The sequence below is a fragment of the Narcine bancroftii genome, chromosome 11 (assembly GCF_036971445.1).
Source record: "Narcine bancroftii isolate sNarBan1 chromosome 11, sNarBan1.hap1, whole genome shotgun sequence".
Taxonomy (NCBI): Eukaryota; Metazoa; Chordata; class Chondrichthyes; order Torpediniformes; family Narcinidae; genus Narcine; species Narcine bancroftii.
The window spans coordinates 100,382,932-100,401,976 of NC_091479.1; the positions used below are offsets into that span (position 1 = coordinate 100,382,932).

General features: G+C 43.8%; 1 protein-coding gene and 1 long non-coding RNA gene across 7 annotated transcripts in view; one reads left to right on the forward strand and one right to left on the reverse strand.

Annotated features, from left to right (window-relative positions):
• stab2 (stabilin 2) overlaps nucleotides 1-19,045 on the reverse strand; it is a 198,485-nt gene that overhangs the window by 15,985 nt on the left and 163,455 nt on the right. For all 6 annotated transcript variants that reach the window (XR_011346802.1, XM_069904271.1, XM_069904267.1 and 3 more), the window contains 12 exons: nucleotides 18,629-18,769; nucleotides 17,398-17,457; nucleotides 13,683-13,859; nucleotides 12,382-12,471; nucleotides 11,244-11,390; nucleotides 9,462-9,518; nucleotides 8,672-8,798; nucleotides 5,056-5,205; nucleotides 4,056-4,160; nucleotides 2,067-2,174; nucleotides 1,407-1,600; nucleotides 629-770 (listed from right to left, as the gene is read on the reverse strand). Coding sequence is in view for 5 of the 6 variants with exons in the window: in XM_069904271.1 (XP_069760372.1) it covers nucleotides 629-770; nucleotides 1,407-1,600; nucleotides 2,067-2,174; nucleotides 4,056-4,160; nucleotides 5,056-5,205; nucleotides 8,672-8,798; nucleotides 9,462-9,518; nucleotides 11,244-11,390; nucleotides 12,382-12,471; nucleotides 13,683-13,859; nucleotides 17,398-17,457; nucleotides 18,629-18,769 (1,498 nt within the window). In the remaining variant the exon portion in view is untranslated. The remainder of the gene's footprint in view (nucleotides 1-628; nucleotides 771-1,406; nucleotides 1,601-2,066; nucleotides 2,175-4,055; nucleotides 4,161-5,055; nucleotides 5,206-8,671; nucleotides 8,799-9,461; nucleotides 9,519-11,243; nucleotides 11,391-12,381; nucleotides 12,472-13,682; nucleotides 13,860-17,397; nucleotides 17,458-18,628; nucleotides 18,770-19,045) is intronic.
• Nucleotides 510-9,319, forward strand: LOC138746221 (uncharacterized). Its single transcript, XR_011346803.1, has 5 exons — nucleotides 510-3,311; nucleotides 3,411-4,843; nucleotides 6,791-6,859; nucleotides 7,670-7,806; nucleotides 8,371-9,319. It is a non-coding gene; the product is annotated as an uncharacterized lncRNA (long non-coding RNA).

Genomic DNA, 19,045 nt, shown 5'->3' on the forward strand with positions numbered 1-19,045 from the left:
GCAGTCTGGAGAAACACTGTTTTGTCAGGTTGTATATGAACATTATATGGCGAGCTCTCCACTGGCCACCGTGACAGAGGTGCACCAAAGAAAAGGTACAAGGACTGCCTAAAGAAATCTCTTGGTGCCTGCCACATTGACCACCGCCAGTGGGCTGATAACGCCTCAAACCGTGCATCTTGGCGCCTCACAGTTTGGCGGGCAGCAGCCTCCTTTGAAAAAGACCGCAGAGCCCACCTCACTGACAAAAGGCAAAGGAGGAAAAACCCAACACCCAACCCCAACCAACCAATTTTCCCTTGCAACCGCTGCAATCGTGTCTGCCTGTCCCGCATCGGACTGGTCAGCCACAAACGAGCCTGCAGCTGACGTGGACTTTTTACCCCCTCCATAAATCTTCGTCCGCGAAGCCAAGCCAAAGAAAAGATATGAACAATCAGGTGATGATAAGCTTGAACTTATCAGGAGGAAGAAGATAATTTGAGGAAGGAGTTTGAGGAATTCAGCATTATGGGGAGTTGGAATAGAAAGTGGACGCCTGTATAGATCAGCCAGGATCAGATTGAATGACAGGTCAGGATCAAATAGCCTCTTTTCTGATTATCCTAAATACATGGATAACACTTACCCTCAAAATGTAGGTCAGTGCATTTTGCATTTGCATGACACTTCCCATGGTCTTGGAGACAGCGATTAACGAAAACCTCTTTGACTGTGCAGTTAGTTCCGTCCCCTATGTAATTATCCTTGCATGCACATTTCCGTCTATTCTGTAACAAAAGGATTTCATGTTGGCCAAGAATCAATGAGCGTGGGCATTGGGGATTTTTTGGGTGATTTTGATTAGGCTCAACAAAGATCAACAGGAGTTGCAATGAAAAGATTTATTAGCTATCGGGATGCACCAAACAGTTGGGGCATTTTTTTCTGAAGGAAACGCTGAGGAGTTCATGTTGAAAGGATGGGATGTAGAAATGCTTCCAATATTTGGGATCAACATTAGCATAACTGTAGGATCATCTGATAAATCCAATGGAGAATGTTGGAGGGAAGAAGTTTCTCAGTAATTGGAACTAGGTACAGGCCCTTTGGCTAACGTTGCTATGCCTACATGATACCTAAATTAAACTAAAAATCTGCACATGACCTATATCCTTTCATTCCATTTTGGCATTAAGAAAAATTTGGATGGGTGCAGAGATGCGAGGGGTATGGAGGGTTATGATGGTCCCAAGTCAGTGGTACTAGGCAGAATAATAGTTTAGCATAGACCAGATGGGCTGAATGGCCTATTTCTGTGCTGTAGTATTCTACAGATCAATGGAGTTTCTTGTTTGCTGTGTGTGACTATGCAAGCACCCATACTGGTTGGTTACTGATGAATACGAAGATATTTGTGTACTTACTGCCCCTGTCACGGTGCAGGTTGCATGTTCATGGCACCCACCATTGTATCCATCTGCACAGAGGTCTATTGGGTCACAAATGTAGCCATCCCCAGAATAGTCTCTTTGACATTTGCAGTTGACCTTTAAGCCAGTTTGAGAGCACTTGGCAAATTCTGAACAGCCACCGTTATCCTGGGCGCACTGATCAACAACTGTTAGAAGGATGAGAAATGAAATCGGTCAGAAGGCCCTCCGTGGGTTTCCCTGAGAGCTCCAGTTTTATCCCAAAAACATATGGGGTTATAGGTTAATTGGGCATCATGGATTTCAAGGGGCAGAATTGGCTTCTACCGTGTTGTAAATAAATTTAAATTTAAAATGTAAATTTAATACAGCACGGCAACAGTCATGTTTCTGTCATGTGGGGCAGCAGTAGGATTGAACATTACACATGACCGGTGAGGATACTGCAGACACAATGGCTACTGGAGATTTTCATGGATATGGGATGTATTGAGTTAAATCAAAGATCAGCCACTGGATAGAAGATCTGGGTGAAGGGACAGTTTCCTTGTTCCTTCCCATGTTGATTCCCATTGTTACCCACTAAGAAGCATTCCCATCCTCACATTATACACCCATGCATCACTGCAACACAGAATGCGACCAGTATCCCACCTGTGCAGGTCAGTCCATCACCTTCGTAGTACAGCTTACATTCACAGGTGTTGTTTTCCTTGCAGACTGCATTAACGGAGCAAGCAGGGGAACACTGTGGTTTCACATCTGTGGGTAAAAGGCACAATATTTACCATACAACTTTTAAATTTAGACATACAACACAGTAACAGGCCATCTTGGCTCACGAGTCCATGTCACCCCATTAACCTACACCCCCCGGTACGTTTTGAACGGTGGGAAGAAACGGGAGCCCCTGGAGAAAACCCACATAGACTCGGGGAGATTATACAAACTCCTTACAGACAGCGTGGGACTCAGGTCCAGTTCTGATCTCGCTGGCGCTGTAAAAGTGTTGTGCTAACCGCTACACAAATCAGTTGTTCACCTGGGCAAGTCCCATTTTCCTGCATTTGAATCATATCCCTCCTGCCCTCATCCCAGTCTCGTTATCCTTTCATTTTTCCCCTCCTCTCCCACTTCCTCTGAAAGATCATTCAATGCACCCACCACCCATTATAAAAGAAAAACATCTGCCCTTCACCTCCCTTTTAAATGATTCCCCTCTCACTTTAAGTCCATGCCATCTGGTTTTGGACTCCTGGGTGAAATGATAATGCTCCTCTCAATTTTATTCATACCCCCTCATGGTTTTATAAACCTCTGTAAAGTCATGTCTCAACCTTCTACCTTTTTAAAAAATATTTTATTTTTGATTTTCATAAAAATTCAAGCAACCAATACAATCCCCTTCAACACTCATATAGCATACAGAGTCTGTGTTTAATCCTCCCTACATCCTCTACCCCAATACAGGCAGTCATATAAATTATACTGGTACAAATATTAGTGGGGTCCACAACCCCTACAGAACCCTAAGAAAAAAACGACTAGGGTGACTATATAACAGAGATTAAAGAATAAAAAAAACTAGAAAAGCCCGTCATCTGTGTCCTGTCCCACTTCATTAATTCCTCTTATTTCCCTGCTGGGACGGATTGTTACAGTACCTATATTTCAGAGGGTGGGAGGGCTAGTCAAATCTGCGCACCAATGTATTTCAAATAGGTTTGCCACACTCTAACAAATGTGTCATGTTTCATCCTTACATTGTACAGGATTTTCTCCAGGGGATACATTTCTGCATTTCCATTTTCCATCGTGTGGTAATTAATTGGAAGTCGGACTTCCACGTAACTGCTATACACTTCCTGGCTACCAGTAAGACGACCTTCACAAACTGAAGTTGGTATCTGGACAGTTTAAAACTCATGCCCATAATATCTCCCAGAAGGTACAATTCTGGATCCTGTGGAAAATTCACTTTTGTAATTTTTTTTTCAGAATGTCCCGCAGGTCCTCCCAGAAGAATCTCACCCCAGTGCACAGCCAGGTGGATTGGCAAAGGTCGCAATCTCCACATCACACCTAAAGCACATTTCTGAAATTTCTGACTTTGATTTATGTAATTTTTGTGGTGTACGGTCAACCTTCTACTCTTAAGGAGAAACAATCCCAGTCTATCCAGCATCCCTTTGCCAAAATTCAAGATTCCTTTATTGCCATGTAATATTACAGGTCTAATATTACACAATATTGACTTTAGCCTGTCATAAGGCAAAGATTCGTCGTCAGCAGAAATTGCCCGGCACCCCTTACAGCCAGAGAAAGAGAAGCAAAGGAGAGTCCCTTCAGAGTCACTGAGTGTCTGTGGATTTACCTCCAGCCCTCCCGCAGCCTCATAAACCTTGGCAACCCGAGCTCCACATCCAAACCACACTACCTTCCAGTCCTGGTGACATCCTTGTGAACCTTTCCATCTTTCCTCTTGCTGGGTATGGGAACAGGGATCATCACTACTCCCAAGTGCGGTCTCCCCAAGGGTCCCATCCAGACAATATCCCAGCACTTGTTCTCACACCCCCACCCACAAAGGCAAACACCCCCTTCATCGCCCTGCCTACCCACACCATTTTCCCCTTTGCATACCGAGTTGTGTTTCACAGCGGACCCCCGTCCACCCTTCGTTACAGAAGCACGTTCCTTGGCCGTCGATGCCGTCATTGCATTTACCATTTTCAGTGCAATCACAGTCTGGAAAGGAAGCAAAATTCACAGTTCATTGAGCTCCCGTTCATAAACACCTCTGTGATAGTCCAGATTCTATCACCAATGTGTCTATGTACAGATGGTCGTGTAGGATGACTGTGATTGGCTGAGAGTGTAGCCACACCTACTGGCAGGTCTTAAAGGATTGCTCCTAGCCAGACCAGGTCATTCTGGACTGGTCGACCTACTTGTGATATGCTCCATTCTTTTAGTTAATAAAATTGTAATGCGCGTCGAAAGAACCAAAGACTTGTTGATCCAAACCAAGGGTTTTATTAACTAACAGATGGTAATGTAGGATGACTGTGTTTGGCTGAGAGTATAGCCACACCTACTGGCAGGTCTTAAAGGATTGCTCCCAGCCAGACCAACTCATTCTGGACTGGTCGACCTACTTGTGATATGCTCCAGTCTTTTAGTTAATAAAAGCCTTGGTTTGGATCAACAAGTCTTTGGTTCCTTCGACGTGCATTACAACCGCCAGGGTCTCCCTTTCCTCTACTGACGTCATTCACTGAGACCATTACTTAAATAGAACTAAAAAAATTATTGAGCACCCTTTCCATCCAGCACACAGTATCTTAGGAAGGAGGTACAGGAGCATCAAAATCAGCACGGTCAGGCTGGGAAATCGCTTCTTCTTGCAAGCTGTGAGACGGATGAACCAAGTAAATCATTCCAAAATATTTATATGTATTTATTTTAAATTATATATTTCTGTATACCTGATTATTTTGAGCTATGTATGTACATGGTCCAGAGAAATGCTGTTTTGCCTGGTTGTATATGTACAGTCAGACGATCCTAAACTGGAACAGTTGAGCATTATGACATGAAGGATAAATGACTGGAAATTGGTTTCTGGGCAATGTAAACTTACTTGTACAATCTGCTCCCCAACGGCCAGGCAAGCAAAGCTCGCAAGCAAAGCCTTTATATCCGGGGTTGCACGTACAGTTTCCTGACCCAGTGAACTGATCATTACACACACCATGGGAATTGCATGGGTTTTCTGCACCTCCTGGACAAGCTGCAACAACAACCACGGTTACTCAAAGGCAGCATCAAAAACATAATAGATAGACTTGCTGGGCTGCTCACAGAAACAAACTTTCTTGGTAGGCATGACCGTAATGTTGAGCCCAAGGTGGGGTGTTGGGGAGGGGGGGGGGGAAAGAGGGGTGGTGGTTTAACCAAATTGTTATGGGGGTTTTCTTCAGGGTTCACAGAGGGAAGATGTTCTTGTTGACAGACAGCTTGAGAATCAGGAGGCTTGGATTTAAAGTGAAAGGCAAATGACACGGGTGGGTGAAGGGGACACAATATGACATGGATGTCACGTCATGAAGCATGGAAGCTTGCCCTTCAGCCCAACAGGTCCATGCTGGCCAGTGGGCACCCATCTGTGCGTGAATTCCATTTTCCAGCACTTAGCCGGGAGCCTTCTCTGTCTGGGCAATTTAAATGCTTGTCTGGACTCTCCCTTAGCGCTACTTTCACCGTTTCCTTAGGCAGCGTTCTCCATGCACTCATTATTCCTTGGTGAATAGAGCCCCCTCTTGTCCCCTGATGTAGGGACCAATGGATAGAGAGCCAATCAGGGCTTTCAGAAGGGAATTGAATCTTTTCTTGAAAGTTTGGGACTGAAAAGCAGCCAGCATGGACTCGGTGAGTTGAGTGGCATCCCTTAACAGTTCAGTGATTTAAGCAGTTGCATATAGAACAATGAAACCATAGAGCACTACAGCACAGAAACAGGCCCTTTAGCCCACCTAGTCTGTGCCTGTTATTCTGCCTAGACCCATTGACCTGACTATAGCCCTCCATACCCCTCCCATCCATACATCTAGCCACATTTCTCTTAAATGTCAAAAGTGAGCATGCATCTACCACTTCAGCTGGCAGCTCATTCCACACTCCCAACACTCTCTGCATGAAGATGTTCCCCCTAATATTCCTCCTAAACATCTCACCTTTTACCTTCAGCTCATGTCCGCTAGTTAAGATGCCCATTAGGATCTTTTTTCAAAATGTGGACATCCAGCCCAATAACAGGTCAATTTGGCCCACGAGCCCGTGCCTCCCAATTTACACGCAATTGACCGACACCCCCGGTATGTTTTGAAACTGGAGTTCCCGGGGAAACCCACATTGACACGGGAAGAACGTATAACCCCTTACAGACAGCGCGGGATTAGAATCCTGGTCACCGATCGCTGGTGCCATAACAGCGGTGGACTAACTGCTACGCTAACCGTGCCACCCATTATAACTTCCATTTCAGAATAGCTGACGTGCTGACCTTCAATAATTCTCAGATCCTCCAGTACTGTCTCGAATGCCTTGTACCCACATTCTCTTGATCTAGATGGTGAAAGGGTCTGAGATGCAGAATAATTATTCCCTCTAGTGTGGGAGTTGAAGTATGAAGACTACATTAATGTAACATCAGAGCAGGGGGTATAGAGGAAGCACTTCCTCCCCTACAAGGGAACTCTTCCCAAGAAGTTGTGGGTTGCAGACTTTGTTAGGTATTGGCATCAAGGGAGATGGAACAATGTGGGTGAATGTACTCAAAGGGCAGAATGGACTAATATTCCTCTATTTTCTTCCAGTGCAATGATGTTACAAGCTCTGTGCAGCATGTGGCAGTGTAGGCTGGGATTCCGAGGGCATTTTGAAAAGTGAGTGTTTTATATCAACTATTAACTATCTCTGTGGACTGAAAGTAGTAACATATGCATACTTTGTAAAGTTTTCCTCTGACAGAAAGTAACCTCAACTTCAAAAAAAATGTCTCAGCATTGATGCTGTTTGGAATAACTTCAGTTCTCAGTGGGAGAATCTTGAAATATTAATTTTCTTGGCAGTAAAGCAAATTTAAATCATATCATCTGGAAATCTGGTACAATTCTTCAACCTTTAAGCCTCCAGTATTGGAAAGGGATGGGCAGCATGAAAGGGTTGGAGGGATATTAACCAAGTGCAGCAGAGTTTTAGTTTGATGTCCAGCACAGACACTTGGGCTGAAGGGCCTTGTTCCTGTGCTGCACTTCCCACGTATCCTTTTATATTTATGATCTCTTTTGGCTTATTGTGGAATTAGTGGTCGTTTAATTTATACCATTTTAGTTGGTGCATCTTGCAACATCTGTGGCTGGAGCAAGTAATCGGTGAAGCATGGATGTCTGCAGACATTGTGATTGTAGTAAAAACACAGAATGCTGGACAATGATCCCTCCAATTTTTGGTGGTCAGTGTGCACAAAAAAAATCTTAAGCTGTGCCAAGGTTTGTGCACACTGAATGCTTGTGCAAATGTAAACTTGAAGTTGTTTCAAAATAATTTTGCCACGGCCTCTTTCTCATGGCCAATAAAACTACTGCCATTTTAAAATGATACAAGTATGATGAACTAATTGTTTAATTGGCTAACTAGTTAACAGAAGCAGTTACTCAAGAGATTATTTTCAATTAATTACTACATTATTTTAGGTAACTGACTTTGTGTGCGCACATTCATTTCCTTTGGGCGTTGCTTGCTAAACGTGTGTGCTTGTGCACACGAGCACAGCTTAGAGGGAACAGAGATGCTGGAGGAACTCTGCAGGTCCTGCACCATGATAAGAATGGTAAGAATTGATTTTGGCTCCGTAAAAGGACACAGAGGGAATATGGAAAAGAGAGAGAGAAAGCTCTCAGGGGGAGTGAGGATTGGGGGTGGGGGGGGGGGGCTGTCGATGTTTATGCCATCTGTTTGAAGTGTTGTTCCTCCAATTTGCAGTTGGTCTCAGTCTGGCAATGCATGAGACCATGGACAGACATGTCAGCAAAGGTATGGGACAGGGAATTGAAATGGGTGGCCACTGGGAGATCCACGCTATTGTAGTGGACATGCCGAGGTGCTCTCCTTCTATCCAATTAACACCTTTTTTCAGTTGGTCTGGACTCCTCCCCCTCCCATTCTTTCCCCTTTCTCTCCCAGTCTTTATTCTGACGCCTGCCTGCATTTTATTTATACCTTGAAGAAGGCCTCAGACCTGAAACGTTGGTAATGTGTCTTTAAATCCTATGGGCATTGTGACATTGGCTGAGTTCCTCCAGCATTTATTGTATTATGTACAGCAATAAGAATGTCAGTTCATCTATACATTGCACTTTTGTATATGACAATAAACTCTCATTCCTCATTCAAGGGGGAGAGGGGATATTTCGGGAAGAATTCTCAGAACCTGGGACTCTGGCAGCTGAAGGCAAGGTCGTGAATGAATGACAGCAGAGTGCAGAAGCAGAAGATTAGAAACCAAAACATCTCCAAGGGTTTCTGGAGGCTAGGGAGACAGGGAAGGGCTTGGAAACATTTTCACGTATCTCAGGAGCCCAGAAAGGCAGGGAGCAACTTCAAAGTGAGGTAATCGGTGATCAATAGCACCACCCCCACATGCCGAGAACCCATGAACCTTTGGCTCGGTGCAAAGGCAGACAACAACTACTCACCTTTACAGTTTTTTCCGTAGTAGTTGCTGCAGCACTGGGGTTTCCAGATGGCAAAGGTGCACGGTTGCTGACAGCCTTCAATTTCATCGTGGAAAGTACCGAGGAAAGTGCATTTCACCAGCTCGCCCTGAGCATTGGAAAGACATTGACAAAGGGGATTAGTTCACTGACGATCCACGTGGCCCGTGGCTCATGGACCTGGCAGTCATTGACCTGGAGAAAGTGGAGACCAATGCGATGGGACAGGTGGATCCTTCAGAATCCGTTCCAACACCGTGGGCTGAATGAGCTCTGATGAAATCCATTAGTTCTCAGCTCGCTATGTCTCTAAACTGCACGAATCGTTGGGAACAGTTTCATTCCACCAGTTATCAGTCTTGAACATCTCCTGAACGTATACTGATCAGGGACTGCTCTCACACCTCAAAAGAACAGCCTGCACTATTGTAACGACACATTTTGCCTTGTACTATGGAAACTATGAATATTAATGATCTTATTTTTGTATTTATTATTTCTTTGGAAGTTAATTTAATGTATGCTGTTGTGGTAATTTTGATTTTTTTCAAAACAAAGTACCTGTTTGACTGCTGCAAGTAAGAATTTGGTGCATCTATGCATCGGGCAATGTAAATGGCAATAAACTAATTATCGTAAATAAGCAGTGACCGTGCCAGGTCAATGGGACTGGTCAGAATAACAGTTCCTCCAGACTAGATGGGCTGAAGGGCCTGTTTCTATGCTAGTGTTCTATATTAACATGATCAGTTGACTGACTACTGCAACTTACCTTCGGCTTACTTGTCGAAGGACACGGAGGGGGGCTTCTACAGGTGCCGCAACTTCCCTGTGTGAAACAAACGCAGATGTTCAACACTGACAGCAATGAAGAACTTACATTTGTATGGCACCACACATCACCCTCTGCTAGAGGAGCACAGCGAGCCGAGCGGCATCGGGGGAGAAAGAGGGTTGGCGTTTCGAGCTGAAACACTTCAAAGGGTTCTGTTTTGAAACATTGATCCTTCTTCCTCTCTCCTACTGATCCCGCTGAGATCCCCCAGCCAAGTGTGTTTGGCTTTGGATCCCAGCTCCTGCAGTCTCCTGTGTGTCTCCAGTATACATCAAGACATGGTGCCTGCTTTCAATTACTTCAAATGCCACACACATGCTTAAGAGTAAAATTAATAATTCAGTGGCACTAAATTTCCTTCAAAAAGTCTCATAATAATGGATTATAAACATCTGTTTATCAGGCATCTGTGGTAGCGACATGGGGATGCTGTGGTACAGCAAGTGGTGCTGCTGGTTTACAGTTCCAGAGACCTGTGTTTAATCTTCCCTGCCAATGCAAACTGTGTGGTGTTTGCATGTTCTCCCCCGTAACCCCGTAGGCTTCCTACCACATCCCAAAGACGATGTGCTAGGCCAACTGTTGACTGTAAATTTGCATGGCCTCTCACAAAATCTCCCAGTACACAATCTGCTGGAGTAACTCAGTAGATCAAACAGCATCAGTGGGAGTTTCAGTGAATGGCAGGAACCAAAAGAGAGTCAACAGCTTTGTGTGAGAGAGAATGGGTTGCAGGGGTGTCACTAGGGGAAATGGGGCTGATGTGATCGTGCTGCTGGGAGCTGGCATGGAATGGATGGGCCGATTGGATCTGAAGCAAGATAACATTTAAATCATACCTAATTGACTCATTATGTGCACAGTTTCATAACTCCAAAGGAAATGGGCCCAATGACAACTTTTCTCAAGCAAAATATTTTAGTAACAATTGGGTCTAGAGCAGTGGTTCTCAGTCTTTTATCCCGCACTCATATACCATCTTAAGCAATCCCTTTCTAATCACAGAGCACCAATGGTATAGGTGGTATTTGAGTGGAAAGAAAAAGTTTGAAAACCACTGGTCTAAACCCATCCAAATGTTACTCAAACTTTGCAATAGTGCCTGTCTCAATCTCCTCCACTGGCAGCCCATTCCATACACCCACCACCCTCTGTGTAAAAAAAAAAGTTACTCCTCAGGTTCCTATTAAATCTCTACCCCCTTCTCTTAAATCCATGAACTCTGGTTAACAATGCCCCTACTCTGGGCAAAAGGCTCTCTGTTCACCCGATCTATTCCCCTTATGCTCAACAGACGTTAGCCAAAGGGCCTGTTCATGTGCTGTTCTGTTCCACGATGTTAATTGCCGCTTTGCAACATGGTTAGTGCAACGCTGTTACAGCGCCAGCAACTGGGGTTCAAATCCTCCGCTGTCCGCAAGGTGATTGTACGTTCTCCCCGTGTCTCCATGGGTTTCCTCCGGGGGCTCCCACCCTCCAAAAATGTAAGGAGGTTATTAGTTAATTGGGTGTAATTGGGCGGCATGGGCTCATGGGCTGGAAGGGTTTGTTACTGTGCTGTATGTCTAAATTTTTTAAATTTTCAAGTCTGAACATTATCCAATTCATATAACATTCAGGGATACTGTTACACAAAAATTCACTGTAAAAATAAAAACTATTTTTTCCTAAATAAGGGACATTTCAGAAGAAGTTTCCAGGGTCAAAACTGATACAAACCATAATGTTAACATAAGAAAACTCATCGCATCGACCACCGATGTTGGGAGGAGTCAGCAAACAGTTGATGCCATAGGCGATGCCGTCATTGAACTCCAGGTACCTCTGTACAATCTTGCAGCGACTCTTGTTCAGGTACAACTCCCCCTAAAAACAGCAGACAAAAAACCAGACATTAACACTGTGGCTCATGGATCATGCCATCCAGATGGTTTTGATCGCCGGTTCAGAACAAAGTCGAGGTGGCTGAGAAAAATCACAATCCAAATTCAATTCAAATCTTCTTGTCCTAGCAACATCCTCGCGAATCTCTTCTGCACCCCTTCCAGAGTACTGGCATCCTTCCCATCACTGGGCAACCAGAGCAGCACACATTACTCCTCACGTGGTCTCCCCAAAGTCTTGTGCATTTGTTACATGACGTCCCATTTCCTGTACCCCAATCCTTACCATTGAAGACTAGTGTACTGAACACCTTCTTCACCGGGTCTACCTGTGGCACCACTTTCAAGAATTATGATTCTTTGCCCCCAGGTGTCTCTGTGCTACGACATTCTCCAGGAGCCAACAAACTGTGTACCACTTCGTTCCTAGCATTGCCATCTATTGCCCATCCCTAACTGTGTCTGAATCCGAGGAGTTTGCTGGGCTATTTGAGGAGACTTTTGAAAACTGATGCAATATGCAAATGTGCTGGATAAACTCAGCACATCGCATAGCATCCATGGGAATTAAGGAGCTTTTTCCACCAAGATTAGGTGAGGCTATGGGTTCGGGGTGAAATATTTAAAGGGAACATTAGGGGGAATCTCTTCACTCAGAGTATGGCGAGGGTGTGGAATGAACTGCCAGTTGAGGTTGTGGATGCAGGCTTGATTTTGACATTCAAGATAATTTTGATTGATGGGTATGGAAAGCTATGGTCTGGGTACAAGTTGATGGGACTACGTGGAATAAATGTTTTGGCATGTGCTAGATGGGCCGAAGGGCCTATTTCTGGGCTGTGATGCTCTATCGTCCTATTGTTCTTCATTGACAATGTGGCTTCACTGTTTCACCCCAACAGTCCGACTTGGAGTTTAGTTCTGAAAGAAGCACCACACATTCTTTAAAGATAGAAGATTTCCTTCAAACTCACTTTGCTTCTTCGTCGTCCACAGGTTACTTGGATGTCAGTCCCTTGCAGTGTCTTCAGAGAGTTAGTTGGAGGTAGATTGGCTGCCAAGATCTGCAGTCACAACAATGAACAATAAATACACGTCAGTCACCAACCAGCTTCTCAAAAGCTGCTAATGAACGTTTGTTTCCTTGGTACATGCACTCCGTCCGCGCTGTACACCGTCGATGAAATGCACTCTCATCAATCAGTCAGTGGCTCCCAAACCTCTGACCTCAGAGATGGACATGGGCAGCATTATCACCTATAGACCATCTCCAAGTCACCCACTCTCCTGACATGGAGATGTTCCCTCACAATGAAGATGTTGGGAATTCCCGTCCAACTGCACTGTAGGATCACCTTCAGGAATTGCAGTGGTCCAAGAAGGCAGCTCAATGCCACTCTCTCAATAGACACCTCAGGACAGACAATACAATGTGAGCATTGTATCAATGAATAATGTTGGCAAGGCAGTAAATGTTGCCTTGACATGATTACCCCAAATAGAGAATGAAAATAAAATTCTCAATAGTCCAATACAAGTTAGAAATTAAATCTATCCCCAGAGAGGTTGAGCAGGGTGGGGCTTTATTCTTTGGAGCGCAGGAGGATGAGGGGTGAACTCATCGAGGAGTACAACATCATGAGAGGAATAGATGGGCTAACTGCAGAGAGTCCTTTGCCCAGAGGCTACAGAGAATTGTAAACTCGGCCAGCACCATCATGGGCACCAGTCTTCATTTCATCGAGAACATTTACAAGAGGTGGAGTCTTATGAAAGCGGCCTTTATCCTCAAGGGCCCCCACCACCCAGGCCAGGCCCTCTTCACTCTGCTACCACCAGGAAGGAGGTCCAGGAGCCTGAAGACAAGCACTCAATGGTACAAAAAACAGCCTCTTCCCCACTGTCATCAGATTCCTGAACGGATAATGAACCACAGACACCACCTCACTATCTCTTCTTTTGTATTAATTTAATTTTTGCAAAAGTAATTTGTGGCAACATTTGCATCGATAAAACTGTTGCAAAACAACAAATTCTGTGACATATTCATGACAATGTTATGGTTCTTCTTGTTATGGAGTAGGGGAAAATTGGTAACCAGAGGACATAGGTTTAAGGTGAGGAGGGAGAGATTTAACAGGAACCTGAGTGGTAATTTTTTTTTAAAACACAGAAGAGGTTGACACAGGTATTTTTTCCACATTTAAGAAAAAATTGGATGGATACCTGGATAGGACAGGTTTAGAGGCATATGAGCCAAAATAACTCTACTTACCTTGGCATCCCTGATAACATGAAATTTAAGGTATTCAATCAGAGCATTTCGGTTGTTCTCATTGTACAGGAACCCCCGTTGTTTTTTTGACAAGGACTTCATGACGCTGTCTTTCGGTAAGAAAAGAGTGACAGGTTGATGTACTGGGTCATTAATCATATTCAGTACACCCGTCTCCTGGAATGATACAAAATTAACAGGTTACACTTTGCTAATTTTACTGTAATAACAATTTAAATAATTGACGATCAGTAATTTTTTAAAAAAACGACAACACTTTAAATGCAGGAAAAACTTCTTGATCAGAGAGTGTTAGGACACGGAACCCATTACGATAAAGGCGTAAAAAGCCACATTGAAGAGAAGTTGAGTTCACACATGAGGGATAAAAGAATAAAAGGGCACATTGAGAGGATGAATTGAAATTAGAGACAGAGTGGCAGTGTCATAAAACAGGCCCCTCAGCCCATCATGTGGCGCTGGAACAACAGCATCTCTCTCGATGTCAGCAAAACAACAGAGCTGATCTACGTTTACTGTGCCTGCGACTGGATAAATTTGGATCGTGGGTCGGATTCTGCCCACAGGCCTTAGGTTGCCCACCCATGATCTACACTAATCCCATTTATCAGCACTGGTTCATGCCCTTTTTCATCTAGGTGACTGAAGTCCGTGTCTGGTTACCCCTCAATGGTCATAAGGGTATTCCAGATTCCAATCACTCCCTGGGGGAAAAGTTCTTCCTTAGATCCTCTCTAAACTTCTCACCCTTAACAGTAAACCTATGCCAGCTACTTTCTCCTATCGAGAAAGGGTTCTTTCTACCTACCTTTTCTGTGCCCCAAGTCATGGAATGAGACGGCACATTCTATAGATTGCCATAGACAGTTCAACATCAATGACTCAAGACCATTAAGGCAGGGCTTGCTTCAAATGATTGAAATACCCAGCAAGGGAAAACTTCAAAGGTTCCTTTTATTGTCACATAATAATACATTAAATATACAATGCACATGATATACTTCAACTTCCGTCTGCCATAAGACAAACAAGAGTCACCGTGAGCATTGCCCAGAATCCCTAACAATAGGAGAAAGAAAAGCAAAATAGAGTTCCTTCAGAGTCACACAGTGTCCATGGACTTGCCTCCAGCCTCTGCACTGAAACAGAAGTCTGTTCAAACCATCAGCTCCAGATCCAAACCTCCAATATGATCAGGAAGCCTTCAGCGCCTGATGCCATTCAGGAGCCTTTTGTACCCTAAGCACCCTCTTGAATCCTGGTTCCTATGAGCAAGTCTCTATCAGCCTACAGTCTGCAAGTCACCCGCATCCTGCATGCATCCTTCAGCTGGTCCATTGCCTTGGTCACCTTCCCTGAGGGTCATCTCCCATCCTACTTCACCACGAGGGTTTTCTCTCCGCATTTTTGGTGCCCTGCATCATTCAGCTGCTCTCCTGGGGTCTGTAACCCCATTTGGTACCCTGCCCAACACAAGCATCACCATCTTGGACACAGACTTCCGTGATTGCAGGATTTTAAAAAAAAGACACTGTTAGCTTCTTTAACAGGCCATTTAAAGCCATCTCAACCTTTATTTTTCCACTCACATACCATTTTAAGTAATCCCTAGGCCATCGGTGCTCTGTGATTGGTAAGGGATTGCTTAAGGTGGGATGTGAGTGGGAAGGAAAGGCTGAGAATCACTGCTCTAGACCCAATTGTTACTGAAATATTTTGCTTGAGAAAAATTGTCATTGGCCCATTTCCTTTGGAGTTATGAAACCGTGCACATAATGAGTCAACTAGTTATGATTAAAACAGTGGTTTTCAAACATTTTCAAATACCTTAAGTAATCCCTTACTAATCGCAGAGCACCAATGGCATAGGGATTACTTAAAGTAGGATGTGAGTGGAAAAGAAGGTTGAGAACCACTGATTTAAAGCCTATATGGAGCTGTCAACAACAAAACCGGACAGTAGAACCCTGAGGAAGAGCATTGTGTCTCTGCTCCCAGCTTTTCCATGTCTGCACTATTGGCAGCGTGGCCATTACAGCAGCTCCATTTTTTAAAAGCTTGACAGAGCTTTGAGGAGATAATGAGAAGCTGGAGGAACTCAATGGGTCAGGAAGCATCCATGGGTAGAAATGGTCAATCAGCATTTCAGGTCAGCGCCCTTCACTGAGATTCAATAATATCAGTTTGACCTGCTGAGTACCCCCAGCTTATCATTGTTTGCTTAGGTTTCCAACATTTGCTTGTGTCTCTCAAGGAGCTTTGGAGTGAGCTGGGTATCTGCTTAAAAAAAATAACCCACTACTGACGGATGAACCAAATGGTCTTATTTTGCTCTGTGTGAGAACATGGCATCAAACTTCCCAAAAGGCTTCAAAAGTAACCCTGGAAATTATAGGCCAATGAGCCTGACATCAGTCTTAGGTAAGTTATTGGAAGATGTTCTTAAGTCTTAGAATCTAAGAGATTGGATATAAAAATATTTGGATAGCCAGGAATTGATTAGGGATAATCAACATGGCTTTGTGTGTGGTAGGTCATGTTTAACCAATTTGATAGAGTTTTTCAAGGAGGTTACCAGGAAAGTTGGTGAAGAAAAGGCTGTGATTGTTCTCTACATGGATCTGAGTAAGGCCTTCGACAAGGTCCCACATGGGAGGTTAATCAGAAGCTCAGTATTCACAGTGAGGTAGTAAACTGGATTTGACATTAGCTAGATGGGAGAACCCAGAGAGTAGATGTGGAAAATTGCTTCTCATACTGGAGGCCTGTGACTGGTGGTGTGCCTCAGGGATCGGTGCTGGACCATTGTTGCTTGTCATCTATATCAAAGATCTGGATGATAGTGTGGTAAATTGGATCAAAAGTTTTGCAGATGACACTAAGACTGGAGTCGTTGCAGACAACAAGGAAGGTTTTCAAAGCTTGCAGAAGGATCTTGACCAGCTGGAAAAATGGGCAGAAAAATGACCAATGGAATTTAATGCAGACAAGTGTGAGGTGTTGCATTTTGGAAGGACAAACCAAGAAAAGTCATATATGGTAAAATGGCAGTGCACTGAGGAGTGTGGTAGAACAGAAGGATCTGGGAACACAGATACATAATTCCCTGAAAGTGGTGTCACAGGGAAAGGATTGTAAAGAGAGTTTTGGCATATTGGCCTTCATAAAGTATTGAGTACATGAGTTGGGACGTTATGGTAAAGTTATACAAGACTTTGGTGAGGCCAAATTTGAAGTATTATGTCATCTCACTACAGAAAAGATATCGATAGGATAGAAAGAGTGCAGAGAAGATTTACTAAGATCTTGCTCAGACTTCAGGAATTGGGTTACAGATTAGTTCTCTATAGAAGAATGAGGGGTGATTTGATCAAGGTATTTAAAATTATGAGGGGAATAGACTGAGGGTTGGTGAGATACAAACCAGAGGACATGGGTTAAGGTGGAAAGGGGAAAAGTTTTGGAGGAATATGAGGGGGATCTTCTTCACTTAGAGAGTGGTGGCTGGCAGTTGAAGTGGTGAATGTGGGCTCAATTTTAACATTTAAGAAGAATCTGGGCAGGTACATGGATGAGAGAGGTATGGAAGGCTATGGATGGGTGTAGGTCAGTGGGAACAGGAAGAGACTAGAATGTTCTATGGTTTCTTGCGTGAACGACCATTTTCTAGTCTAAGTGATGAAAGTTCACATACCTGCAAGAGATTGAAAAAGATGGAGTATCCATTCTCTGCTGCTACATCTGTCAAATTCACCTGAAAGGAGGAAAGATTTTGAAGAATTTTCATTGGAGGTAATCCATCCTTTGCAGACATTCAGAAATATTGTGACATTTGCCACCAACTTCATAGGATCACAAAGATTTCTGGCACAGGGAAGGACCATTCAGCCCATCAAATCTATGTCAGTTACAAGTTGAAGGGGCAATGAGGCCATTCAGTCCATCGAGTCTTTGCCATTTAAATCATGGCAGATGCATTTTTCCTCTTGACGCCATTTTCGAGACTGCTCTCCAGCATTGTTGGCACCCTCTCTGATCCAGCACCCATCAACCTCCACTTTAAATCTACCCAAAGGCTCGTCTCCACAACCATCTGTGGCAACATATTCCACAGATTCACCACCCTTTGGCGCTGAAGAAGTTTCTCCTCATCTTTTTTCTGAAGAGACACCCTTTTATTCTGAGGCTGTGCCACTTGGTCTTGGACTCTCCCACCATTGGAAACATCGTCCACTTTATCCAGCCCTTTCAATGTTTGGTAAGTTTCTACACAAGAATATGTGGTATATATAAATGTGTTATTTGGAAAGAACTTGCTTATAGATATCCAAGTTAAAACTGAAAAGTCACGTGAACACCAAATTTATTTATTTATTTAGACATACAGCATGGTAACAGGCCATTTTGGCTCACGAGTCCATACCACTCTATTTTCACCCAATTAACCTATACCCCCCAGTACTTTTTTGAATGGTGGAAGAAAACTGGACCCCACCCCAGAGAAAACCCATGCAGACACGGGGAGAACGTACAAACTCCTTACAGACAGTGTCGGATTTGAACCCTGGTCCAGTCCCAATCACTGGCAATACAAAGGTGTTACGCTAACCGCTACGCCAACCGTTCTACCCATTAGCTGTTTCTTAGTTAATAACACAATGATTTTTGCTGGAATTTTAATCTTAGGTACTACAAATTTTGTGGTATTGTTTTTATTAATCAGAAGTCTGTTCCAATACTTCAGTCCACACTGATGCCAAAACAGAACCAACTATGGTGGCATTAAACCAGAGATCAAAGATTAATCCCAAGAAGCAATCCTGGTAACTATTTGGAATTTAAAATCTTGTTATATTTTCCACTGCAAGTGTAAGATATAGTTTACTAGAATTAACAAAGTTAATTTTGAACATTACAACCCTGACCTTTCTGGGATCTTCATCCTCCAAGGGACCAGGATTCATATCTTTAGGCGCCAGGATCTTGTTTATAAAGTGGATCACGCCGTTGGCATTGATGACATCACTGGTTATGACCTTGGCTTTGTTGTTTAGAATCAAATTATTCTGTCCGTTACAAGGTTAATAACAATTAAAATCATAGTTATCAAACTTATAAAGAATACTAAAGTAACACAAATCTTTGTTCATTATTATTGCACATGAAGTTGGATTTTCCACTCCTGCATTTGTGAGGGTGCTGAGGGCAAGAAGGTCTCCCAAAGGGCTTCGGGCGCTGAAGGCTTCCTGATCGCATCGGACTTTTGGATCTGGAGCTCGGGTGGCTGATGAATCGATCTGGAGTCTGGGTGGCTGTGGAGGCCGTGGGAGGGATGGAGATGA